The sequence below is a fragment of the Sarcophilus harrisii genome, chromosome 3 (genome assembly GCF_902635505.1).
Source record: "Sarcophilus harrisii chromosome 3, mSarHar1.11, whole genome shotgun sequence".
In the NCBI taxonomy this organism is placed as follows: Eukaryota; Metazoa; Chordata; class Mammalia; order Dasyuromorphia; family Dasyuridae; genus Sarcophilus; species Sarcophilus harrisii.
Window position 1 is genome coordinate 5,993,777 of NC_045428.1, and position 27,524 is coordinate 6,021,300.

General features: G+C 45.3%; 1 protein-coding gene across 4 annotated transcripts in view; it reads right to left on the bottom strand.

The window, feature by feature from the left end:
- IL1RAP (interleukin 1 receptor accessory protein) overlaps positions 1-19,821 on the bottom strand; it is a 135,771-nt gene extending 115,950 nt beyond the window's left edge. For 2 of the 4 annotated variants that reach the window (XM_031957422.1, XM_031957423.1), the window contains exon 1: positions 19,385-19,821. In XM_031957422.1, coding sequence (XP_031813282.1) covers positions 19,385-19,818 — 434 coding nt within the window. In that variant the 5' untranslated portion in view covers positions 19,819-19,821. Of the gene's footprint in view, positions 1-18,463; positions 18,571-19,223 lie in introns of those variants that run through there. The other 2 variants (XM_031957424.1, XM_031957425.1) reach the window with 2 other exon arrangements.
- Positions 19,822-27,524: the final 7,703 nt, after the last annotated feature.

Below are 27,524 nucleotides of genomic sequence, written 5' to 3' on the forward strand. Positions count from 1 at the left end.
TGGGGCTTGGAAATGAATAGATCCTCAGAGGGAACTTGGAGCTTCACAGAACAAACCTTCATTGAGGGAATTAGGAAAGGATGCACAGGGGGAGGAGGCCAGGAAGGAAATGGTCTCTAGGGGGGTGCTTCTAGTCCAACAAAAACAGAGGTGTTTTTCAAAAGAAGGTTGGGATACCTTGGTACCCAAGAGCCCCAGCCAGCTTACAGCAACAGATAGAGAGCAGAAATCCATGGGATCTGCAGGCAGAGGGCTCTGAGTTGGCTCCATGCTCAGCTCCACGCTGACCTGTGACCTTCAGCCTGGCTCAGCTGGCCTGAGCCTCAGCCCCTTTCATCAGATACAGGCCTAGGGTTCTGGTTCTTCCCAGGGCAACTCTCCTAGGAGTCCATCACCACCACTGCCCTGGCCCATTGCACAAAAACAGCTTTGTCCAGCATTGCTCTGAATGGAGAGAGCTTCTACAAATGAGGAGCAGGGGAGGGCCTGGGTGTTCTGGGTTCTGTGCTGCTCTGACCAGAACCACAGGCTTGGGTCCAGTTCCGAAAGTCTCCAGAGGGGCACAAGCCCAATGGTGAAGTCTGGAGATCAAGTCTAAAAAGAAGTGGGAGAAGAGAAGGCTGGAGGTAGGACAATGACTCATGGCTATCTTTGTTAGGGTTATGGTATGAAAGCTCTAGACCTAGCCATCAAAAGCAACCCTCTGTTTTACAAGAAACTGAGTCCCGGGGAACTTTAAGGGACTTTTTTTTAAAGACATCAAAGATTTCAAGACCAGGGGCAGCAATAGCACTAACCCCTCTGATTTGGAGTCCACAGTACCCTGTGGGAAATGAATAAAACACTTCTCAACCAAGGGTGAAAAATACAAAAAAAGTCACTTCACTTTTGAAGGAAAGAAAGACTGCTGACCATTTTAGAGTGACCCCAAAGAAAGAAGCACCTTCCCAAGAAAGCAGTGAGTGTCTCAGTCACTGGAGGTCTTCAAGCAGAGTTTGAATCACTTAGCTGGAGGTACTGGAAAGGAGATTTTTGTTCGGTTATAGGCTGGACTAGCTGCCCTCGGAGGACTTTGCATGGTCCGTGATTCAACAATGAGGAAATCAAGTGATCACAAATGACCTCTGGCTGCCCACCTGGGCACTCTGCCTTTGAACTTGGCTTTGCCCACATCCCACATCCAGTCGCCTCACTGCACTGTAGGTATTTGCATTCTTGCTACTTTAATCCCAATGTCATGTCCAGGAAAATGACTCTTTCTGCTCTTTCTCATGGGCAATGAGAAGCCCACAGTTACTGACTCATTCTGGGCTTTCCCAAAGGGTTAATCCTTGCCTTTACCTTTGTGGGCATCATCCCCTCACCCTTCCTGGCTCCTCGGGGATCTAGGGCGAATAAAATGTGGAGAAACATCTATAGATCTTCCAGCTCAGAAGTCTGGAGCTGGAAAAGAAATGAAAGCTTATCTAATCCAGGGCTCTCCTTTTATAGCTGAGGAAACCAAGGTCCAGGAAGTTCTGGAACGCCTTGCCTAGAATCACAAAGGCAGGAAGCAGAAGATTCAAAATTATAACTCCTGAAACAGTGCTCAGAGGGGATGATGGATGCTGGAGGATATGGGAGGAAAACACATTACAAGCAAACTACTCTGTTCTCCAATGAATCAATAGATGGATGGATGGATAAAGAGAGGGATAGATAGATAGATGATAGAAGAATGGATAGATTGATAACTGGATAGCTATATGGATGGATGGATGGATCATTAGACAGACAGACAGATATATGTATGTACATACAGAGAGATAGATGATAGATAGATGGATAGATACCTGGATGGATGGATGGACGGACAGATAGATGGAAGAATGGATAGATGGATAGATAGATAACTGGATAGCTCTATGGATGGATGGATAGACAGACAGATAGCTAGCTAGCTAGCTAGATGATAAATAGATGGATAAATAGATAACTGGATGGGTGGATGGATAGATAGATAGGCAGATAGACATTTTAGATAGCTGAATGGATAGAAAGATGGATGCTCAGAGTGACTAAGATAGTAGCTGAAGATGAAGGTAAAGTTGTGCTTCAGAACCCTAAGGAAGAGTCATCTGGTGGATGAACAGCTTGACGCACAGATCTTATTGTTTCGTAACCACTGGGGAAATGAAATCAATTTGGTTAAGGGAGAACCTCGAGGAGGAACATTTCCTCTTTTCCTGGAATTTCTACCCTGATGGTTAAAGATTAGCCCAGAGTGACCAGCTGCCAAAACAGGCAAAGTTGTTCTTGGGTACCAAGAGGATCATGGGCTCTGGGCCTGGAAGAAATCTTAGAGATGGATTCTACCCACCTCATCCTACAGAGGAGGAAAGCCCAGAGACATGAAGGACTTCTCTGAGGCTACAGACTCTGAATTTGATCTCAGGCTCTTTCACTCAAAATCCACCTCACTTTCCCCTATTCCCTGCAGCTTCCTATAAAAGGCTTTTCTTTTGGGGGGAGTCCAGACTTATGGTTTCAATAGTGTAGGAATCTCCCAGTGTGGAAACCCCCTCCATCTGCAGAATGGCAAGTGTTTCGCAGCTTATGGCCTTACAGAGAATCTCTGGGGCCCGGAGACTTTAAAGGACTTGAGACTTGCCCAAGACCATGCTGGTCAGTGTATATCAAAGGCAAGACTTGAATCTGGCTCTTCTCACCTCTGAGCTCAGGTCCCACTGTGTACGAGGCAGCAATATCTCGTCAATATGAAACCGTGCTTGGTTGCTTATGGGATGAAAGATAAAGTCCCTCCTGGGCCCAGGGAAGAAGGCGATCGTATTCCCCCCCAAGAAGAGTATTTTCCCATAATGGGCGGCGGCATTGTTCGTTCTCTTATCAGATTTTAATTTATTTTCTGAGACCGGAGCGTCACAGCGGGAGTCAGTCCCCGGCCATTCTGCGACCGTTTCTGAGCTCCCCGACTTCACAGACGGAGGAGCCATCTTAATCCTGACATGAAATGAAATGATTCTTGCTTGGGAACACCAGAGCTTTCCAATGAGTAGGAAGCCAATTTTCAAAGAAAAGACAAGAGAAAAGCTTTGTCATCTTGATCTCCGGGATCACAAGCGGCTCTTCTTTGAGACGGGGACGAGGTCGTGGCCGCCAGCGTGGCCGTGGCGCCCATGGGAGGCGATGGCGGGGGGCTCCCCGGCAGGGGGGCTCTGGGCTCCGGCTCCCGGCTGGGGCCTGGGTGGGCCATTTTTCTCAGAGATCTGTTCAGAGGCAGTAACATTACCATCATTGACAAAGCTAAGGAGCTCAACCTAATGATCCGGACACGCTGCGGATGTGTAAATGCCCTCCTCGGGCACCGGGCACAGACACAATGGAGCTGGGAGCAGGGCCTGAAGGCAAGGCGCCAAGCACGGACACAGGCCTTTCATTTGGACACAGAGTCCTGCCAGCAGAGGAGGGGGGACATCCTTCCTCACCCCGAGCCCAAGCCTTAAATCCCACAGTTGTTTGTCTCCAGAGAGTGGGAGTGGGAGGCATTTGCTGCGGCACAAGGGGAAACTTTATTCCACAGACAGAGTTCCTAAGTGAACGTGGAGATCAGACAGGGGAATGGAGCTCGGGCTCCGGCACCCCTTCCCCGCCTCTGCCCTCGAGAAAGGGAGGGATGGCAGGGAAATGGGAAGTGCTGGCCACACGGAAGGCAACCACAAGGGCACAGAAGGACATTCAACAAAGAGATGCAGTGAGAGAAAGAGGAAGTCATCCTTCGGGTGGGGGGGGGGGGGGGGGGGGAGAGACAAGCCTGGGCGGAAACAAGGCGCTTCTCCCTCCTGCCTCGCGGCCTCCTCTGTGAGATGAGGGTATTAGCTTTCGGGTCCAGAGGGCACCTGGTGTCCTTTCTGGCCCTATCATTTCATGATGTCAGATGCCCGTCTGTACATGTCCCCCCTTCCAAGCTGGACCTGCAGAGGATTGGTCTGCAGTTCAACAGGGAGCCCCCTGCAAGCTACTGATTGCATGCCTGGGGAGGGGGAGCAGGCCAGAGATGGCGGACATCACGGACACGACCCTCGGCTCCGGACCCATGAACCGCTCCTTTCAGCCAGAGGTGACGGGCACATCCAGTTTATGACTCCATCTCTTACATTATGAGGCAACAACCGTGATTTTATATTAAATATATATGTGCTATATTAAAGCATGTGAACGAGGAAGAAAAGCAAAAGAAATTTCAAGGGAAAAACCAAGAAATGGGATCATTCTCAGGGCCCTCAGATGTAAAAATACTCCCTTCCTCCAACAACCCCTCAACACACACACACACACACACACACACACACACACACACACATGCACTGAATTTTGGGTCACTGAGGGAAGGAGCGATGTCATTGAAAAACCAGGACCAGCTTTTGGTGCATTAGTCCACCTGGACTTGGGGTTGGTCCCCACAGCCCCTTTCATGGCCCTGCCCTTCTTCTCCCGCTAAATCCCCTTTACACCGACTTCTCTGCCTCTCCTGCCATCTTGCTCAGAAGATGCCATCCCATTCACTGCTGCTGGGTCTCCTCCCCTGGGGACCACAACCACCTGCTGAAAACTGAGCCTTGCTGCCCCAGCCACCTGTGGGAAAGGTCACTGTTCCTTACTGAGAATGTTCCTTACAGACAAGCCCCGAGCTCACCCACCTTCAGCTCTGATCTCAAACCCCCATAGCTTTTCCTCAACTGGCCCAAAGGACTCTTAATTAAGACAGCAGCACCAGGGGAAAGCCTTTGCCCTACCACCTGAAATCTACATCTCTGTCCTGTGCATCAAGGGGAAGGCAGAGCTCCCCCAGTACTTCTAAAAAAAGTAATAATAATATCAATAAAAGGCTTTTTTTTCCCCTTCTGCCTGTAAAACATTGAATAATAGTAGACTAAGGTCTAGTTTTGAGAATATCACCATCAAAAAACTATGGGTAGATGAGTTAACAATCATAATTGATGTTTCTAAAGCTCAAGGAAATTTACAGAGCTTAATATACTTTATTTCCTAGGAACCCAGGCTACAGCTATTATCATTTTTATTCTAAATCTTCAAGCTCTTATTCTTTGTTATTTAAGTAATCATTAGTGTTCTCCCTCCCCCACCCAAAGGTCCACCAAAACCCACCATCCACACTAAAAGAAATAAATAAGGGTACCTTTAAAGTATCCCAAATACTTTCCCACAGCAACTTGAGAGCAAAGCATCCTGGGGGGAAAATGCTGGTCCTCTAATCTGTTCTTGTTTCTAAGCCTGTTCCTGCATCATCTTGGACCAGTCACACTCCTCCAGCCTTAGTTTTCTCACTTACAAAATGAGGGGGCGGGGCTAGATGTCATCCCAGGGCTAGCCAGTGCTCATCAGAAGGTAAGAGAAATAAGCCTGTTTTACGCATGAGGAAATCTGTAAAAGGATAGAAGTTGGCCAGCCTCTGGTAAGCAGCGAAGTGCCAGAGCTGCGCTCAGATGCCAGACCCCTCCTGACTCTTCCCACACTCCCAATATGCCTTTCCACGAATCCGCTGGCCCTCGTAACCAGGCTGGCCACAAAGCCCAGTTTCTGGTACCTCATCTGTCTTCCTTCTTAAGTTTTTATTGGGCTAAAATTAAAATACATTTATATTCCCTAAGAATCCAGACAGAGCCATGCCCAATGAGAAGGAAGGGATCCTCTTAACACTCAAACGTTGGGGCAGCTGATGGATGCTCAGCCAGGCCTGGGGACGGCCCAAAAGCCAGGGTAGCCCGAACGAAGCAAGTCCCCAAACACCACAAAGGTCAGGGGGAGTCTCTGTGAGAACCAGAGCTGCTCCCACTTATTTTGTCTCACAGGAGACCACAAAGAAATGAACAAAGCCAGACCTTCCAACGCTCATCCTCTTTCAATTTTAATGTAATTATGCAGTGATTTCATGTGTGCCTAACTCTTTGCGACCTTGCTTGGCTTCTTGGCTAAGATATTGGAAAATTTGCCATTTATTTCTCCAGATCATTTTACAATAAGGAAACTGAGGAAAACAGGGTGAAGCCATTTACCTGGACTCATCTGACTCCGAAGTGTCTGCGGCCAAATTTGAACCCAGTCCCTCCTCATTCCAAGCCCAACATTCTATCCACTGTGCAACCTGACTCCCAGCTGGGGAAACAAAGGAGCACATTGAGGCTGAAGCCTTCTGTGTGCAATAGCCAGGACCCGATTCTCCATTTCAAAAGTGCCAAGAGATGGAAAATGCTACCTCCCATCTGAGGTCCCTGAGGAAAATAAGAAAGTTGTATGTCAGAGCATGATAGAACTGGAGAACAGGAAGAGAGCAAAGAATCATGGGGTCTTAGCCCCTTCCTTTGATAGCACACCTGGAAGGGTAAACTGACTTCCTTAATTAAGAGCTCGTTGGTCTTAGAAGAAGGATTAGAATCCTGGCTAAATGACTCCAGGTCCAGATCTCTATCCATCATTTTCCATTAGGCAAATGTTATTTTTCTTCTTATACTCCAGTTCCTAATTTCTCAAATGTAGAAAGTTACCTAAAGGCTCTAAAACTCTGGATTTTTGCCCATTTGTTTTCTTATGTTCTCTTATAATGCATACTTATCAAAGAACTAGGGAAAAAAATATGGTTCTCGTATATAAACTTTACCAAAGAAATAAATGGCCCCTTCCTGATCAGTGTCTAAGCTATTATAACATACTATGTCTTTTTAGTTTATTTTATGAATGATAATCACAAGAATTTCAGAACTCCCCCATTTAATTATCCCATTTTAAAGCAAAACACCCCATTATTAGATAATCTGGACAATTCCATCCAGACCAGAAAGACGATTTGGGGGAGACCTTAGTGACAAAGAGAAATGATACCGATCCATTAGCGAAGGGGCAGTGCAGGTTAATAACTACTAAGCAATCTTCCTCTTTAGTTACCATAAAAATAGTCACTTACTTTTAGGATAAAGCACAAAAATCATCAACTCATCTTTCAAGTCCTTCACAGATTGTGCTCCCATCTACCTTCCCCATTATTTGATATTATTTCCTTTCTCTCAATTACTATTCTAATCAAACTCACCCCTAGCTGTTCCTTATTCAAGAAATCTAATTTCCAGCCTCCAAGCCTCTCTCCAAGGGATACCTCATATCTGAGATTCGCCGGCACCTCACTTCCACTACATAAATTTGTCAATAATACTCATAAAAATTATTGAGAGTTATAGAAAATATAGACAGTAAAACTAGACTGACTTTTTTTTTTCCTTTTAGTAATGGTTGTTTCCCCCAATGTGTACAGCACCAATGCTTCCATAGAGGAGCTGAGATCTTAAAGCCAAGGACTTCCTATACCACTGGCCAAACAAAGCTTTTATGTTTTGTTTTGTTTTGTTTTGTTTTTTATGAGTTTGCTTCTCTTCCAGCTTATCCTAGCACAAGGCTATATATATATATATATATATATATATATATATATATATATAGTAGAAACTAAATAAAGGCTGGTAAATGAATGAATGAATAAATGATTACAACCATGATATTGAGGAAACCTTTCACCGTTCTTGGCCAGGGCACTCATCTCAAGATATCACTGTCTTGAGATCTGGTCGTTCCCGTCTTTCTTTATGGAACCCTCCCACATCTCACCAAGTTAATTCTACTTTTCATATTTAAAATCCACAAATCTGAGCTCCTCTGCCAACATTAGCAACTCTTCTTCAACAGTTCTGTCTAAGCTTTTTCAAAACATTCACTGAGTGCCACATCCAGGCTTGGCTTCATTGCAAGTAACAAGTGAATCCACAACTACCAAGGTGGCAAGGCTTTTCAGAGACTGCTTCTCATCCTCTCAGCTCCCAAAAAAGATGGAGGCAAGGAGGGCTGTTTTCTGCTCTGGTAGCTGCCAGATGGATGGTGACTTTGAGAGACCTGAAGTAGCTTCATTAGTAGATATGGAAAGAAATAAGTGGAGATAGATACAGTAGAGATGGGGCAGAGCAGATGAGGACTATAAAATTTATAGAGAAAGTAGAGATCACCATTGGACCTGGCCACCTAGTCCACAGGGTATAATGATGTTGGGAGGCCAACATAAGACGGACTTCGTCTAACATATTAGGAAGACGCTGAAAATGTGCGCAAGAAGGACCCGTAGGAAGGAGAAGTTATAGCTAAAAGAATCTCAGTGATGATCAAGGGCAGGCACCTCATTTCAAATTTGGGCTCCCTCTCGATCAGAACTATTGGGAGACTCAATGGAGAAAATGGAAAGGAGATACTTCCAAAACCATAAACCAATAAACAGTCATGGGTTATTCCTATTTTAACAAGGTTATTAGAAAAGTCATTGACTTTACAATGTAATATGATGCTTTGAATCTTATTTTATCATCATGACATTGTGTTCCAACCTATTTAAGTCTTCATAGTTTTTCTATGGATGTGTACTTATATTTGTGTGTATGTTGATATGGATAAATATATACATACATGAACATTAAAAACACATGTGTTTATATACACACGTATTATATACACACGTTTATGTATACACACATAAATGAATATATATTTAAATTTTAAAGTTATATGATGACTAATTTGGTCAAATGAACAATATATGACATTTTGTAAAATGAAAAATATATACGAATACATTTTTCATTTGATAAAATTAGTCATCATATAGCTTTAAAAATTTTAATATATATGCATATATTTAGATATTTCTGTGAACTAGGTTACCCTCCTCCTCAAAAAGATGAGTTGGAAAAATAATCTGAATTTCAAACCTGTATACACTTCTCTAGTTCTTATGAATTAAAAAAATGGGTTTCCTAACCCACCTAATAACTGAGAAAGGCTCGGTTTCCTGTTCTCCACAGATTTATCTGCAATTTAAAAATCAACAGCTGGCAACTGTTACTCCTCCAATTTTTTATCAACGACTGACTCTGAAGGTTGTTCTGGAATCGTCCCATTTTGCCTTTGAATTTTATAGTCTTTGAAGAAACTCCTTTGTCTCGTACCTGCTTCCCTTCATCAATTTTACCTTGTCTCCAAGCTGTTCCTGTTTTCTGGGATTATTACCTTGTGAAAAAATCTGAGGAGATCACATGCTATAGTTTCTAGTACAATAGACAGGAGTCAATAATCATCAGTATTCTTTGAGGATTTGGAAATTTGAAAGTTTGCATAGAACTTTGCATTCATTATATCTTTGCAGCAGGTGAATACTGGGGGGGATTATCTTCATTTTGGGGTGCCTAAGGAGGGAGATTAAGGCCGAACACAGCTAAAAGAAAACCTCATCCAGGCTCACGCAGCTAATACATTTCTGAGATGGGATCTTTCTGACTCCTGTTGTTCTTACTCTGAATCTGAATCAGACCTGAATCTGTGTCACTCTGAAACAAGTCGATTAATTTCTGTTTGCCTCAGTTTCCTCATTTGTGGAATGGGAATAATAATAGCATCTATCTCTTAAAGAGGAGCTAGACCTCAGAAGTGAAGACCTGTGTTCAAATGCAACAGATGCCATCTGGTGTCCCTTTGATCATTATATTCCCCAAAGTCATATTTTTTTCATCTGATACATTAAATCAGCCATTGCATCTTCTCTAACTTAAAAAAAAAATCAAGCTTTTGTAACATTATGAAGAGAAAACATTCAAGAAGTGCTTTGAAAATTTTTAAATAACACGTGCAAGCTGTTTATTATTTTTGAAGTCCCTGGCATAGCGTGCAGCATTACACAGCAATCGTTAACAATTATTATTGTTGTTGTTATTTCAATGTGAGGAGCCGTATAAGAAGGTAAATAGAACTGTAAGGAAACGGGGGAGAGCAGATAGGCTGAAAACAGGCTGGAAATGCATCTGAAATCCATAATACATTAAAAGACCCAGAGCTATTCTCCACCACTTTGGGTCTATACTGTGTGAATACTCTATGATCTGTGGGAGGTCCACAAGAGGAGTGCTGGAGGGTGGAAAAATGTGGATGAAATCGGATCTGAGGCAGAGAGGGACAAGCACGCTCACAGAAATGGGCTTCCATTAATGGGTCTCTTAGTAAGCAATGCTATGGAGGGGGCAGGGAGCTGGACCAGAAATATATACACAGGAAAATAAACATGCTCAGTCCCACACGCTGCAGTCACATTAACAGTTAAAAGAGCAAACCAAGGTTGCAAGAACCGCTAGGTGGCGCTGTGGTGTACAGAGCACTAGATCTGTAGTCAGTAGGACTCTTCTTCAGGAGTTCAAATCCAGCCTCCTCCCTATCTGACCCTAAGGAAGTTACTTCCCTGTTAGCCGCAGTTTCCCCATCTGTAAAATGAGCCGGAGATGGACATGGCAAACCATTTCAATATCTCTGCCAAGAAAACCCCAAAGAACCAGATATGACTGAAACCCCTGATCAAGAACAAAAGGGTTCCACAGTGCTTGGCAAAAAGTTTACTCCCATTCCAAGCAAGCAATACTTTTCTGAGGTAGGTAGTACAAACCTTCCATTTTAAAGATGAGAAAATAAACCTCAAGAGGGTTTAATTGATTCCCCTTGTCACACAGTGAGCAAGTGTCAGTCAGAATTTGAACTAGACTCTTCTTAAATCCAAAACATGGTAAGAATAATTTCATATACATAAATAATGTGTGTGTGTGTGTGTGTGTGTGTAAGAGGTTCTGAGTTTCCACTGAAGGGCACAATCCAGCCCATTCCCAGACTTTTCAGAGAAAAATGATGTGGGGAGATTCATGGTAAGATCCCCTGGCAGGATTCACTTTCAATTAAGAAGTTTGGTGATTAGAAAGAGCTGAATTCTCACTGCCTGGATGTCCTGTTCAATTCTGAAAAAATGGACTTTGCCTAGTGGGATGTGGTCTGAAACATTCATACAAGAAACACAAGGCTACTCGCTTCATGTTGAGAAAAGACAAATGCATTTCCATCCACTATAGAATTCAGTTGCAACTAAAATAAAATGGTTTGGGAGGAGGAAGGAGAAGATGTCTGGTTTTATATAATCCCATCTTAATTTTGGAGAAAAAAAGCTCTATCTCAAAAAAAAAAATCTTTTGTTTCATGGGTCAGTCACTATTGGTCTCTTTCCAATAGTGGTGGTGGTCTGAAATATGCCCACTAATCAAGGATAGCTTGGGCTAAAATTAGGGTATTTCCAACATCTCTCACAGCATGGGGAGTCTATGGAGTTTCTCACTGGGTAAAGCTGCAAAGTATGTTGAGTTCTGAGCCACAGAAGCAGATTTCAAATCCTAGCTCTTCTATTAATTACTTGTATGAGTTTAGACAAATCACCTTACTAGACTTCTGTAAATTAAAGAGGCTAGAACAAATGGCTTCTGGGAAACAGAAATTAGACCTGGAAAGAACCTTTATGCTCATCTCCCATCCTCGGTCTCTAAATCCATATGCAGATGTAGTCAAAACAATGTCAGTCTTTGTGGCCTGAGTCTAGTCCATTATTGTCTTTGTATTGTCCTAGGATTTAAGCACAGACTTCCAGAACATATGAGACTGACCAGATGCCTGTTGATTGATTGACTCTGGCCTTGAATACCCCTCATTCTGGGACCTTTTCGATGTTCTCAAGCAGGGAAACATCAATATAAGCCCACTTTCCAGGGAGCATCTTTTTGGGTAGACTATGAGGTTCCCACTTTGTTCTTCTCCATCCCTGCATCCTCCTACCTCTGGATAAAGTATTGATGGTTTCTGGAGCAGACCACCATAAAAAACCCTTAAATAGGCTTCCATGGGTTCTATAATTGGTACTGTTCAAAATCAAAGCAGTTGAGTCACTTGGCCAAGGTCACATTGTGTACATAATAAGAAAATAAGCCAGCCCCTCAGTCTGTTTTATTGGATCTCCAATTCAGAGCTCTTCACCATGCTTTGCACCCAGCTATAACCAGGGCACTTAAAAAACCCTGAACTGATAAAATAAAGGAGACGTCATCTCCAGAAATTGGTTTGGAGTTTTATCAGCTGTTTCGAGAGTACACTCCCATATTTAGGGCAGGCAAACTGGTATCTTTCATGAGCACACAATGAGCTCCCCCAAAAAAGAGTTGGACACCTGCCTTCAACATGCACCAAATCAACGTACAAGCCCAGATTTCTGTGTACTTTGTGTAACTCTCAGTGATACGGGGGTGGGCACTTCAACCATACTTCAACCACATTGCAAAAACACTCATGGATTTTACTCTCTAAGGTTCAGATAGTCCCATGTGGAATCACATGGAGTGACCAAAGCAGACTGACCCTAAACTAAATAAGAATCCTCTCTAAACCATAAGAAGTCATCTAGGCTTTGCTTGAAGACCTTTGAAAAGGCTTTCACCTCTCTAGACATCCCATTCTCCTTTTCGGACAGCTCTATTTTCCCCCCTGACATCAAGTCTAAATATTTATTGAGGGAATCCTTCAACCAGAAGTCCTAAGATAGATCCTTTTGCAAAGTAATTGCTCCCACCTTAGTTCCTTTCATTGGACATCAATAAATCAAGAGGCAAGGTTGGAAGAACAAAACTTTAATTAGTATCAGATAATAGACAGGTGACAGGAGGATAGCAAGGTCCTAAGCAAAAGGAGACTCGATTTAGGTAGGGTTTTGAACTACCTAAAGGGGACACTACTAGAAATAAGAACTCAATTGGCAAAACTGGAGCCGCCACTTTCCTCATTAGGGAGACTGAGTAAGAAGTTCAGAATGTTAGATGATTTCGAGAAAATGAGTTAGCTTCGGGGTCTCAGGAGTTGCCAAAGATCTGTTTTGCTCCTGATGTTTTCTCTCTAGTTCATCTTATCAGAATATTCTTATAGGAAAAAAAAAAGAATATCCTTATAGGGCATCAGATAGAAGAGAAATTTATCAGGCTCATCTAGTTCTTGACAGACTGAGTAGCTTTATTTCCACAAACTTAGAGATCTATTCCTTTGGATTCTAAGGTTACTTTTTTCTTGAGATGTTTTCCTCAAATTCATAGTATGTAGCTTTTGCCTATTTCCTTTAAATTTTCTCCTGTGTTTTCTTCTTGTTCTATCCCTTGGGACCAAACAGAACAAATTGAGTCCCCCTCCACATGACAATCATTTCAGTACTTACAGATAGCTCCTTCCCCCTCCACTTTTCTCTGATCTAAACAGATCCTTCTCCTCTCAGATGAAAATGTCTTTATAAGAAATGTGGGTTATAAGATGAAGGTATCAATTTCCTAGAAGCTTTACTGCTTATCCAGAAGATTATCAATCTTAGAATCACAAAAAAATTAGAACTAGATTAACCCTCTAAGATCCTCAAGTTCATTTTTTCACAATTACATATTGGTAAGGAAATGGAGGCCTAGAGAGGTTGTAACTTCACTGAGGTTACGCAGGGAGTAAATATCAGAAGCTAGACTGTCGTGGCAGGGTTCAGTCCAATACACCATACAGCTTTCAGCCAGATGACCCGATTTTGTCATGGCTACACCATAAACATCCAAGGGTTAGCTCCTCTTATTCCTAAGGATTTTTCTCATTTACTCTTAATCACTGTTTATGGGAAAAGAGGAGGAATAATTATAGAATCCGACATAAGTTTAGTTGTTGAGAATCAGAGCCCCCAAAGATACCAGTGTAATTCACTTGCCCATTTTCCATTTTCCTTTAGACCTCCTTAACAACCAATAAATATTAATGCCACTTTGCGTTGGCCACAGTCAGAGACAGGAAGCCTTTCTAGTCATCTCTAGTTTATCATGGGGATGGAAATGTGTTTTCCCATCATTCTGTGACTGATTCCCCAACCTCGAGGACTTTTGACATCCAATTTTCCATTGGCCTCATTTTATGACTCCCTCCTTAAAAAGCTCTCTGGCATTTTTATTATTTTAAATTAAACAGGATCAAAATTAATTCTGCTTAGGGAAAATATGCACTTTTATAACCTCCTAGAGGTAATAATTGCTGACTTGTTGGGTAAGGGTTGTTAGTCAAGAGCATAGATGCTCAGTGCTCTGAGATGACTAAGAGTCCCTTACACCTGAGTCCCTTCCTTGTCTTCCCTTCCTTCACCCCACATCCAGTTAAGATGGGAGTTTGCTAGGGTCCTTGCACCCAATCTCCAATGCCCTTCCCAAAGATATTTTAGATCTGTAAGGGAATATCCTAAACATGTCAAAGACAAAGGATTCAATGATTCCTCCCATCTCCTTCTGAAGTGTGATATGCAGGAAACCAAGGAGGACACATTCACATGGTCCTTCCTTCCACACAATCCTAGATATACTGATCTTCGATTTTTGAAAAGAGCCTTCCCCCTTTTATCATTTTAATCTTTACAGGGACATGTAGGAAAGATACTATTATTATCTCTGTTTTACACATGAGCAGCCTGAGTCTCCCAAAAGATAAAGGCAGTGTTGCTCAGCTAGTAGATGTCAGAAAAAAGAACTTGGGGCCTTTAAGTCCTTAAGACCAATGTTTTTTTTCACTGAGCTAATCTTCTCCAAGTATATGTTCTTTAACTGCCACTCCCATCCCTATTCCATGGCTCCCAGACAATGGATTTTTATCATTTTTTTTTTAATATGGGAAAGACTTCCAGCAGTGATCCGCTCCCCTTTCCAGAAAACCTCCCAGCATCCTGGAAATTATAGATCAGAAGAGAGTCACCAATAAAATGGAAGCTCCTTGAGGGCAGAGACTCAATACAATACAAGGTCATTGATGCTTTCCCATTTCTAACTCCCAGTATAATGCCTGGCCCATGGAAAGCATTTGGTCAGGGTCTGTGAAATTGAAGTGAATTAAATAGCCCCATCTTGGTAAGGGCAGATTCAAATCCCCAAGCCCTCTAATCTTTTTCAATTTTCTTAAATAAAGAACCCATTCTCCTGGCCTAACACTATAGGTCTACTCTTCAAACCCTGCTTCTTCCTCCTCCTCCCACCCCAAATCCTATGCTTTGGCAAAGTGGGGCAATCGGGCTGGCGTGCTCGGAGGAGAGGGAGAAACTCAAAAGGTACTTGAACAATCCCCATACTATAACCTGGATTTATCTCAAGAGAGCAGAAAGAAAATGCTCTGAGTTTGCCATTCTTCTTCTATCATTTCCCAGCAAGAAGAGCGCACAGGAGGAGGCCTTCTTTAATAGCAATTTAACCCAGCTCGGTCACTGCAGACATGACTCACCAGCTCCTACATCTGTGCAGACAGAGAGAGCTTAGGAAAGAAGAGCAGCTCATGAAGCCAGTGTGTGTGTGTGTGTGTGTGTGTGTGTGTGTGTGTATGTATGTGGAGGGGAAGAGAAGAAAGGAAAGCCCTGAAAAGAGGGTTAGGGGAGAGCTTTCTAGAGAAAGTGGAGTTTTAGCCAGACCTTGAAGGAAGCCAGGAGACAGAGATGGAGAGGGAGAAGGCTCCAGCCATGGGAGACAGCCAGAGAAGATGCTAGGAGTCAAGAGAGGAGATCAGTGTCACATAAAAGGAACATACCTATGTGAATCTGATCCCCAGGAGGTCAGATGGCTTGGCTCTGTTTCAGAGTCATGGCATTGATCTTCCAATCCAGCAAATGTGGGCTTTGGGTAAGTCACTAAGAGGTCAGTCAGAGGGGATTGTGTGTATAGATAAGATAGGATAAGGTAGATAGATACATAGATGGATAGATACATGGATAGATATAGACAGATAGATAGATACATAGGTAAACAGACTGACAGACTCATGGATGGATGGATAGATGGGCAGACAATCGGATAAATAGATAATGAAATTCTATTCCCACTTCTGGAAAAAAAAAAGTGGGAGCTCTTCCATTGCCAGCTCAAAATAGCCATCTTCATAGAAGCAGGGCGAATCACTGAGCATATCTGAGCCTCAGTTTCTCTGTAAAATAAGACACTTGGACTAAATGATCTCCATAAGTCTTTCAAGTTCCAAATGCATAATCCTATACTCTTATGGTAGCTTTGCCCCATCTGAGAAAAGGCAAGGAAGCTCAAGGAGAACAAAATAGACAGATTCAGCTAAGAAGCATGGACTTGAACCTTGACTTTTTCACTGATTTGGAGAGAACTTCACTTTGGTTAGCCCCCAGCCAGATTCAGACACAATACACTGGGCATTTGGCCAATATCCTCGGTGCTCTTATCCCCTTAAAATAAAAGAAAGATTCCTGTTCTCCTGATATGTTAGTAAGCCAGTTTTCTAGATGAGGCAGGTAAGGATAAGGAAAGTCAAGTGGTTTATCCATGGATCAAAGACTAAATGGTGCCAGAAGTTCAAATGTAGGGGTCCTGGCTCCAAGTCCAGTGAGCTTTTTCACTAAGCTGCCCTGCCCCATGCGCTCCAAAAAAATAAAATATTCAACCTTGTCCTGAGAATTATTCTAAATTGTACGTCATTGTATGGAATCTGGTAACCAGACATTCTCTCAGTTCCCCAACTGTGACTCAGTTGCTTGAGAAACCTTTGTTCACGACCCACCATGCACTAGTCACCATGGCAGATGGTGGGGATGTAGGTATCACAGGGTTATAGTTATGCACCTGGAAGGGACCTTAAAGGATATTCACACTAATGGTCTTATTTTTCAGAGGGGGAAACTGAGATGGAGTCGGTCTCCACTGCTGCAAGTCTCCCCTTAGAATCAAACAAATGGAGTTCAGCCCCCTCTCCTAGGATAGTACCTCAAATCTTTTAAGCCAGATGTCACAGCCTCTTCTCCAAACTCTAGTCTTTCCTTCTTCAGGCTAAACATCTGCCCTTCTTTCAGCTGCAAAGACCTGCCATGCAATCTCGATGCCACATCTCCAGTCCCTTCACCATCTTGGCAGCCCTCCTCTCAGTGCTCTCCAGCTGCTCAATGGACTTGACAAAATGTAGTCTAAGCGCCTGAAGCCAGTGCACCAGTGTGGTCTGACCAGGGCGAAGGATGACGGATAGCTCATTTCCCTGCCCCTTGGGATGTCCAGGACATACTCTAAAATGTGGGGAAATGCGTTGCCTCATGAACAGGACCGGGGGTCACTTGAGAGTTTCACAAGAAGTACTTTGCCATCATTCTCCTACACATTTCGAGCTCATTCCTCCAGGAATGGAAAGGAAAAACAACCACCACATTTCAAACCCTTCTCCTTGCCCTTGGCCTGATCTTAGGTCGGAAGATGGCTCTTTGCCACTGAACAAAAAAGCAAGCGTGTCCTGGCCGGTGGCTGGGTCCTACCAAACAGCCCGCATCCCCAAATCTCCGGGCTCTCCCCTGCCCACCTCACCCCCAAACACACGCAGAGCTTCCATCAATACAAGCCACCGATGCTCTAAGCGGTAAAGATGTGGCAGAGCTGCTCCAAATGTGCTCACTCAATTACGGGAGTCTGCTGACTATAGGGGCAGCAGTAAATAATTGCAACCAAGTCATTGGGAATAAAATCAATTGTCAGAGCTCAACAAACAACAGCATTTAATTAAAGGATTGGATACCCACAATCAGGAAGCAAATGGGGCTTTTTCCCCCCTTCCTAATCTCTCTCTCTCTCTCTCTCTCTCTCTCTCTCTCTCTCTCTCTCTCTCTCTCTCTTCTCCCCCCAACTCCCCTTAGCCTAGTTGTTCTGCTTCCTCAAGGCTGGATCCAGAGAAACTGGTCCAGCTAACAGACCTGAGCCAGATTACTCACCCCCCACCCCCAAGTCGAGGCACACAGGTGGCCATGAAACATACAGAAAGTGAGGGACGATGGGTCCAACATCAGCACTGCTGCCGACTGGAGGGGGCAGAGGGGGTAGTCCAGTCTCTTCATTTGAGCAGGAAGAAGAAGACCCCCGTGCATGACTATGCACCCAGCACACGATTCGGGGATTGGGGGGAGAACAGCATAGACCTGCCAGGTTGCAGCTCCCCCCTCTGACACTGAACCGATTTAGTCAATTCATTTCTGACTCCGGAGGCTCAGTTCCCTCCTCTGGATAACGAGGGGGTTGGGTGGCAGGTCCTCTGAAGTCACTTCTAGTTCTAGATTCGTGGACCCTGGGAGGCAGCGAGGGGACATAATATGCTTATTTCATGGTTGAAGACTCCGAGGTTCAGAGATCCCGCTCCCTGCCTCCCGTCCCACAGCCAATGTCAAAGCAGGGGCTCGGAGCTCCTCTCCTGAGCCCTCCCCAGCCGCATCCTTTGTCATGGGATCACAGATCTCAAGCAGAAGGGGGGCCCAGAGACCCTCTAGACCTCCCCCCTTTATTCTACCCTTGCGGAACCTGAGACCAGGGGAGATTAAGGAGCCGGCGCTCATCGCGTCCGAGGCAGAATTTCAACCCAAGCCCTGGGAATCTGGAGCCTGGGGCTCTTCCCACCCGACCGAGCCACCTTCCTAAACGTTCTCTCCGACCGCAGGACCATCCCCTAATCTAGCAGCATGCGCACGTACCAGCTGCCTCCTGGCCAAATAGAGTCCGGCTGCTCGGTCTCAGAACGCCGGGGTCTCCCACCCGGCGCGGCAAGCACAGGTGAAAGCGCCCGCTCCGGAGCACCCTTTCAAAATAAAAGTAGGATCGAAACGAAGCTGGGGCTCGGGAGGCATCCAAAGTTTGGGTGCGTGTCTGTCCGTTTGCGCTCTTAATTCCCAGCTTCTGATTCTCCGAAGTTCGGGGGGAAGGAGGCCCCAGCTGGAGCATCAGAGCCGCTCCCGGCAAACCAGACCTCCCACCCCACGCGGAAAGGCGGAGCGCCCGAGAAGATGGGACGGAGCAGCAGTCCGAGCCCTGGCGCGCAGAGGCGCCGGAGGCTGCCGACAGCGCCACGCTCTGCCCGCTCCGTGCAGCCCGGTCTGGATCCCTGGCAGAGCGTGGGGCCCAGAGGGCGCCGTGCCAAGCCCCCGCCGGCTCGGTGCCCCCGCGGAAGCGTGTCCAGGGCAGGAGCCCCAGGAGCAGCGGCCTTCCCGGAGCCTCCCCGCCCCGCCCGGCTCAGCCCCGGCTCGGTGCCCCCCTCCCCAGGCTGGCACCTCGCGCCCGGCGTGGCCGCTGAGCCCCGCAGGCAGCCTCAGGACCGCTCCTGAGCACGACCCGGGCACCGAGCCTCCTCTGCCCCCGAACGCTGTCAGGGGCGGCCCGGGGTTGGGGCTGCAGGGCAGGAGGGAAGAGTTGCGGAGAGCGCAGTCCGCGCCCCTTCCTCCCAGCTCGGACACTCACCTTAAAGCCGGGGAGGCGGAGCCCGGCGGGAGCGGGCTGCGGGCGCCTCTGCCCTGCGCTGCGTCCGGCGCGGCCCCTGCTCCGCGCTGCCCCCGGCGCTGCCCCCGGCGCCGCCCTGTGCCCGGGCCGGGCTGCGGCCAGTCCGCCGAGCTTGCACTTACTTTCCCCCCGACTTTCTTCCTCGCTCTCCCCAGGGACAGGGCTCCTCCCCCGGTATCGCCCGATTGGCCCCGGCTGCTCCACCCTGAGCCGGCGCGGCCGGGCCGGGCGAGCGAGCGAGCGCAGCCCGGAGAGGATTTCCCGGGGCAGGGCCCTCCCCGAAAGCGTGGGCCAGTTCCCGGCGAGCGCCGCCCGGAGCGGGACCGAGAGCGGGCACGGGACGGGGCGGACCTCGCCTGGCAGCAGCCCGGGGCTGCCCGACACCGGGATCCTGCCCGAGGGAGCGGAGCCCGGCAGCGAATGCCCGCCGGGAGAGTCGGAGCGCAGGCTGCCAGTCGGGGCCCGCCCCTGCCCTCCCCCAGCCCCGCCTGGCTCTCCGCTCTCCGCCCCTTGCCCCGCCCCTCCCTGCCTTGGCCCAGCCTCCCCGGGGGAACATCTGGAGCGGCCGGACCGCCCCTCCTCTCCCCGGCCTCCGCCGGGGGCGGTCACCGCGTCCCCCTCCCCGGGCTAGGCGGGGTCCGGGCCGAAACCAAAGGGCGGCCGCTCTTGTCCCCGCCCCGGCTCTCCCGGGAAGGACCCGCCCGCATCCCCGTGCCGCCCCCCCCCCTCCCCGCGCAGCGCCGGCCGCCCCCCGGGTGGTCTCCCTTCCTTCGCCCCCTGCCCTCCCTGCCCAGGGCTGGCGCTTGGCTGGCAATGGGCTTAAGTGAATAAGCAGCGACTACGGGCAAAACACCGGCCGAGGCCCCGCGGAGACAGATCCCGAAATGCCAAATAAAAGGGCTGGCCTGGGGGCTGGGGGGGAATGGGGGGAGGGGAGCCGGGGAGGCCGGGAATCGAGGCTGCCTGGGAGAGGACGAGGGAGAGGTCCGGGCAAATGCCCGCCCCAGCTAGAGAGCCCTTGGGCGTGGGAGAGGAGCCCCGGGTGGGCAGGGACCGCCCAGGCAGAGAAGGGAGCCCCGTGGGGAGAGAGCAGGCGGGGAAGGAGGATGGCCTGGGCCTCTAGAAGCAGCAGGTCTCTTCTTCGGGGGAACAGACAGTGATCCGGTCTGCAGGTGAAGAAGACCAATGGGAAAGGAGGCTGGAAAGGGAGGGCGGTGAAAACTGGATGACTGAGGTCCTCAAATACTCAACGGAGGCGCTTGCATTCTATTGGATTAAATTGGACAAACGCCTCTAAAGCACAATGTCCTAGGCCCTGGGCCAGACACATATTCCCCTGGGACTTATTATCTAGAAGCAGTAGGAGCCACTGAAAGTTAGAGCAGGGGAGAAGTGACACGGGCAGATGTGTGTCTTGGAGAGATTATCTTGGAATTTGTCTGCCAAGGACCGGAGAGCAGAGGCGATAGAAGGCAGAGACTTTAGGAGGCTTTTATTTAATGAAGAGGAGGGCAAGGTGATACGGACCTCAATTAGGTCCATATTCCAATGGCGACCAGAGGGAGAGTCAGTCAGTCAACAAGCATTTAATATTAAGCACCAGCTTCATGCCCCCCTGCTTGGAATGGTTTCCTCTCTTTGCCTCCACTCCTAACTTCCCTGGCTCCTTTCAGATCCAAGCAAAAATCCCGCACCACAAGAAGTCTTTCCCAATCCCTCTCTCCACTGCCTCCTCTCTTTGAATTATTGTCTGTCTTTCCTGTGTATAACTCATTTGTAAATTCTGGTTTACTTGCTGTCTCCTCCATTCGATGATGAATTCGTCCAGGGAATAGTATTTTCTTCCTTCCTTCCTTCCTTCCTTCCTTCCTTCCTTCCTTCCTTCCTTCCTTCCTTCCTTCCTTCCTTCCTTCCTTCCTTCTTTCCTTTCTTCCTCCCGCCTTCCCTCTTTCCTTTCTTTTCTCTTTCTTTCTTTTTTCATTTCTTTGTCTCTCACCCCACTTTCTTTTTTCTTTCTTTCTTTCTCTCTTTCTCTTCCTTTCTCTCCTTTCTTTCTTTCTGTCCTTTCTTCCTTTGCCTTTCCTTGAATCCTCTGTACTTAGCATAGTGATTAGCACATAATGGTAGTTTAATAAATCTTTATAATTTGACTGTTAGGCCTAAATACTAGGATACAAAGAAACACAGCCCCTTTCCATAAAGAGCTCACAGTGTGATAAAGGATACATAAAAATAGATACATAAATAGTTACATAAAAATGTATACACAAAGTCTACACCATGCAGATGGAAGATTAGTTCAAAGCAAATTTGCCAGGGATAGAGGTGAGCATTGCAAAAACTGGGATTTGAATTTGAAGGGAGGTGGGTGAGGAGAAAGAGGGTTCCTGGCATCCAGAACAGCAGCATGGGAAAAACAAAACAGGGAGTTGGGAGAATAAGGAAGTTCAAGAACCAGAAGAAGGTTCATAGTGTTATATCATAAAATATAAGAAGGGAAGAAATTATAATAAGACTGGAAAAGTCAAAAAGGATCATTTTCTACGGAGCTGTGACACGGTTAGCTTCTATCGGTACTTTAGAAAGAGCATTTGGGCAGCTGAATGAAGGTGGAATGAAGAAAGGTAAGACTTGAGTCAAGAAGACCAAGAAGACTTTGTCAATATTCTAGATGTTACTGGATGATGTTCTGCTCAGGGTGGTAGCCGTGGGAATGGAGAGAAAGGGCTGGTTGCAAGGTAAGTTGGGAAGGTGAAAGTGACAGGGCAGGGCTGCAGATGAAATATGTGAGATGAGTTCTGCTGATGAGTTGAGGATGACTCCAAGACTGTGAGGTCCTAATTGAATTAACTAAATATGTCACAGGGCATTCAGGTGAGATAAGTGTGAGCCAGTGACTTGGTGAGTGAATTAAAGAACTAGAATGATCAAACTATCAAAAATAAAAGATCAAATAAAAATAAAGGCCAGGAACAGTGGAGCCATAGGAAGTGAGAAGGGTGTGGGGCTTGTTTAACTGAGTGAAGGAGATGAATAAAGTAATTAGGTACCTGGATACCTGGATAAATGGGCGAGGAATTAATGAGATAGTAAAGCATGTTTGTTGTGTGTCTAAGATAATGCATGACTGAGGTGACAGTGAAGGGATGAAGGGATGGATAGATGAATAAATGGAGAGAGAGAGAGAGAGAGAGAGAGAGAGAAGGAAGAGAAGGAGGGAGGGAGGGAGGGAGGGAAAGATGGTCAGTCACTGAGAATTGTGGGTAGACTGGCTCTTTTTCTTCTCTAGTTCATAAGAACTAAAAAACAAGCTGTGGACTAAGGGTGTATTCTGTCCTTTTGAGTTTGAAGAGCTACCTAGTAATCTTCTTGGATTCTGGTCTTCCTGCTTAGAAAAATGAGCAAGAGCCTGAAGACTTGTATTTCATTTGGATCTGAACGCTGGGTCTAGCTTTGACCCTGGCTCTCTGAATTCCTGGTCAATTGGACATTATAAAGAGGCAAAGATGGCAGCTTCTGTGGAATATTGTCTCCCTAATTCTCTAAAAGGAGAGGAGGTAAAGGGAAGGTAAAAGGGGGAAGGAAAAAGGGAGAGGGGGAAATAGGGAGGGAATAAGAAAAGGGAAAGAAGAATGGGAAGGAGAAAGAGACATAAAAAGGGAAGAAGATAGAGGAAGGAGAAGTTTGAAAAGGATAAGGAAGGTAGCTAGCTTACCTCCTCTGGGACCACTTACCCAAATAGGCATACATACTCACCAGTTGTGGGCGCCAAAGGACGACAATTATGAACTTTCCTCAGCATTCTAAGCATAAATCAGAAGGATTATGAAGTTCCTAACATTACAGGGCCTGTGACCTGACCACTTTTCTCCCTTTCATCAATCAATTGGATTCTATTAAATGTGAGAAAAGTCTATGGGGAAGTTATAGCAATAATGTTTGTTAACAAAACAACCACAATTGGCTTCCTCAGCCAAGGCCACACTTTTCCCTTTGGATCATAAGAACCTTGGGGAGACTAGCCTCAAAAGAAAGTAAAAAGACTTCTAAAAAACAGAAAACCAAGGAACATCTCATGATTCCTGGTCTCTGGAACATCATCAGCAGCATTATTAGTGTTATTAATATTAAACCCCAATAAGATTTCCCTAAGACAATGCAGCGCTCTAAGAAATGGTACTTTTTTTTTTTGTTTGTTTGTTTGTTTTTAAGAATATAAAGAGAACAGTTATTTTTGTCACAAGGGGTCAGAGACTATCCACCTCTAGATGTAGATACTTGCTCTGTAGTTGGTCACAACTACTTTTTGGGTGGCACTGTCAATCGATATTTATTAAGTACTACTTAATATACGGGAATATAAAAAGAGGCAAAAAAAAATCCCTACTCTCAAAGAGCTTCTCATATGATGAGGGATACAATATACAAACAATATATTGAAGCAAAATACATGTAGAGGAAATAGGACATAAGTAAGAAGGCATAAGAATCAAGAGGGCTTAGAAAAGGCTTCCAAAATGCAAATTAAGACAACTCTGAGGTACCACTACACACATCTCAAATTGGCTAAAATGACAGGACAAGATAATGATAAATATTGGAGGGGATGTGGGAAAACTGGGGCACTGATGCATTGTTGGTGGAGTTTGTGAACTGATTCAACCATTCTGGAGGGCAATTTGGACCTATGCCCAAAGGGCTGTCAAACTGTGTATACCCTTTGATCCAGCAGTGTCTCTGTTGGGCTTATATCCTAAAGAGATCTTACAGGAGGGAAAGGGACCCACATGTGCAAAAATGTTTGTGGGAGCCCTCTTTGTAGTGGCTAGAAACTGGAAACTGAGTGGATGCCCATCAATTGGAGAATGGCTGAAGAAACTGTGGTATATGAATGGTATGGAATATTATTGTTCTGTAAGAAATGACCAGCAGGAGGATTTCAAGAAGGCCTGATGCTGAGTGAAATGAGCAGAACCAGGAGATCATTGTACAGGGCAACATCAATATTATACGATGATTAATTCTGATGACATGGCTTTTTTTCAAAGTGAGGTGATTGAGGCCAGTTCCAATGGTCTTGTGATGGAAAGAGACATCAACACCCAGAGAGAGACTGTGGGAACTGTGTGGATCACAACATAGCATTCTCACTCTTTTTGTTGCTGTTTGCTTGCATTGCATTTTTTTTCATTTTTCCCTTTTTGATCTAATTTTTCTTGTGCAAGATAATTATATAAATATTTGTGCATATATTGTATTTAGCATATATTTTTACCATGTTTAACATATATTGAATTACTTGTCATCTGGGGGAGGGGAGAGGGAAGGAAGGAAAAATTGGAACACAAAGTTTTGCAAGGGTCAGTGTGAAAAAATTATCTATGAATATGTTTTGAAAATAAAAAGATTTAATAAAAAAAAATGCTTCCTACGTGGTGATGATACTGCCAGTTCTTTCTGTCTCCCATCCATCTTAGACACAGATACCAAAATGATACTTTTAAAGTCCAGGTCTGGTCACATCTCTCCCTCAAGAAGTTTTGTTGGTTCCCTACTATTTCTAAGTTAAATGAAAAAAAATTTATTTGGCATTTAAAGCCTTTCGAAAGAAAGAAAGAAAGAAAGAGAGAGAGAGAGAGAGAGAGAGAGAGAGAGAGAGAAAGAAAGAAAGAAAGAAAGAAAGAAAGAAAGAAAGAAAGAAAGAAAGAAAGAAAGAAAGAAAGAAAGAAAGAAAGAAAGAAAGAAAGAAAGAAAGAAAAGGTTTCTAATACAAATTGGGATTTTAGTTAATACTTAAAGGAAACCAGTGAGGTCAGACAGAGCAACTACTACTACCCCTGATTATCAGTTGGACTTCTGAATTGTCACATGGCCACAGGGATGGCCTGCAGAATAAATGCAAAAAAGCCCAAAAGATGATATGGACTTATATGAACACGTGTTGGCTAAGTGGGAGATAGAAAAGCCCTGGCCCTTCACCACCCAGCCTCTCCCAGCCTTAGTAACTTCCAGCAAGGAAAGGGACAGTTCATTCTCTTTGTATATGCCCTAAGTCCCAGTTCAATACCCCTTGAGGCATTAGTTCTTCAAGATCCACAGCCAGTTAGAAGATTTTTTTCATCTCACAGTCCCAGCCCCTTAGAGACTTATGACTGGAAAAAAGTTTCCCAAGTACCATCTGCTTGATTCAACCAGGAAATACACGGACATGCTTTGTATAAACTACCAGAAAGGGCAAATCTGAGTGAGCTTTAAGGACTGACATTTCATTATTCAGTCCTCCTATTACACAGATAGATAGATGAAGATACATAGACAAGTAGATACACAGATACATAATATATAGATACATAGAAAATTAGACTGATACATACATACATACATATGAGAGATACATAGATAAATACATGCACAGATACATAAATATATAGAAAGATACATAGACAGATATATAGACAACAAAAGGATGAACAGACTCATACATACAAATTTAGATCCATATAGACAGACAAAAGGATGGATGGACAGGTACGTACACAAATACATAGATATAGATACATACAAAAACAAAAGGATGGATGGACAGATATTATACACACACACATACATATAAAGATAGATAATGTATATGCATACGCATACATAAATATATATCACATATAAAATATACTTTCCCCTGACATCTATATCCATGTTGAGCTTTTACCTGACTGTGCTCTGCCTTGCTCCTTTCTGAGCAATGACTCAATGGTACCCAGAGGAACGTTGCTCATTTTCTCCCCTGGCGTTTGTGTCTTGAGGTCCAAGCTTTCTCCCCAACCTCCACCTCCATCAAGTCATTTGTCAAATGCCATTAATCTTTTAGCCTGTTTCCTGCTGAATTTCCCATAGGTAATGTCAGGATTGGTGACTGAGACCCTGCCATGAGGGCCACACATCCTGCTCAGTATCCGAGGCAGTGGAGGAATAATACTGTCAAAGAAGGCCAAGGTTAGCCTGGCCCAACACTCCCTGGGAGCTTCCTAGCAGTCACAGCTTCTCCTCTCCTACTTGCCCTCCCACCATCTCCTAAATAGAAGCTTGGAGAAAAGGTCAGTGTTTTTATAAAGGCTCGGAGGAAGGATAATCTGTGCTGCTGACACTTCAGCACAGCAGGAAATCCGGAGAGAAACTCCAATGCAGGGACGTGCTCCCTGTACACATCTCACTTAAAATGGCAAGCAAATGCACACCTAGGCCTGGGACCAGTTTCCCAAGACTGGTCCCAGGGGGCAGAAGAATAAGCCTTAGACTCAGGGGTCAGAAAAGCAGGTTGGAAGACTGGCTCTGGTCTTCATTCTTTCAATTTTTCTTCTTGAATCCCCAGCACCTGGCAAGGAGCCTCACATATAATAGGTACTCAATACATGTGGCTTTAATTGACTCTAATTAAGTTTTCTCTAGCATGTGATGGAAGGCGACATAATGGATAGAGTGCAGGACTGGGGGACATTTCTTCTCTGTGTGATCCTGGACAAGATGAGAAAACATCTGTCTCTTGGGCGGTTGGGAAGCTCACCAGAGATAATGTGTAAAATACATTGGCAACAGTAAAGAGCTTTGCAAATGAGATACTTGTGATATTATGATGAGGATTCTCCATCTCAGGTGATGTGGACATATACCAAAGCTTGAACTCTGACTCTCTCTCTCTCTCTCTCTCTCTCTCTCTCTCTCTCTCTGTGTGTGTATGTGTATGTGTGTGTGTGTGTCTTTGTGTCTCTCTGTGTCTGTCCATCTCTCTCACCTTCTCCCTCTGTCTCTGTTTGTCTCTGTCTCTGTGTCTCTGTCTGTCTGTCTGTCTCTCTCTGTCTCTGTCTCTGTCTCTGTCTCTGTCTCTCTCTCTCTCTCTCTCTCTCTCTCTGTGTGTGTGTGTGTGTGTGTGTGTTTGCGTGTGTCTCTTTGTGTCTCTCTGTGTCTGTCCATCTCTCTCCCCTTCTCCCTCTGTCTCTGTTTGTCTCTCTGTCTCTCTGTCTCTGTCTCTCTGTCCCTCTCTGTCTCTCTGTCTCTCTGTCTCTCTCTCTCTCTCTCTCACACACACACACACACACACACACATATACTTTTTTACACTCAAAAACAACTAAACCCCAGTGAGTGTAAGTGGGTGGGCCAAAGTCACACAAATAATAAATCCCAGAAGGAAGAACTGAGGCTTTCTGGCTTGACACTGGGGGCTTTTTTAATGGTTCCCATGAGATAGGCACATGGTGAAGTGACTTG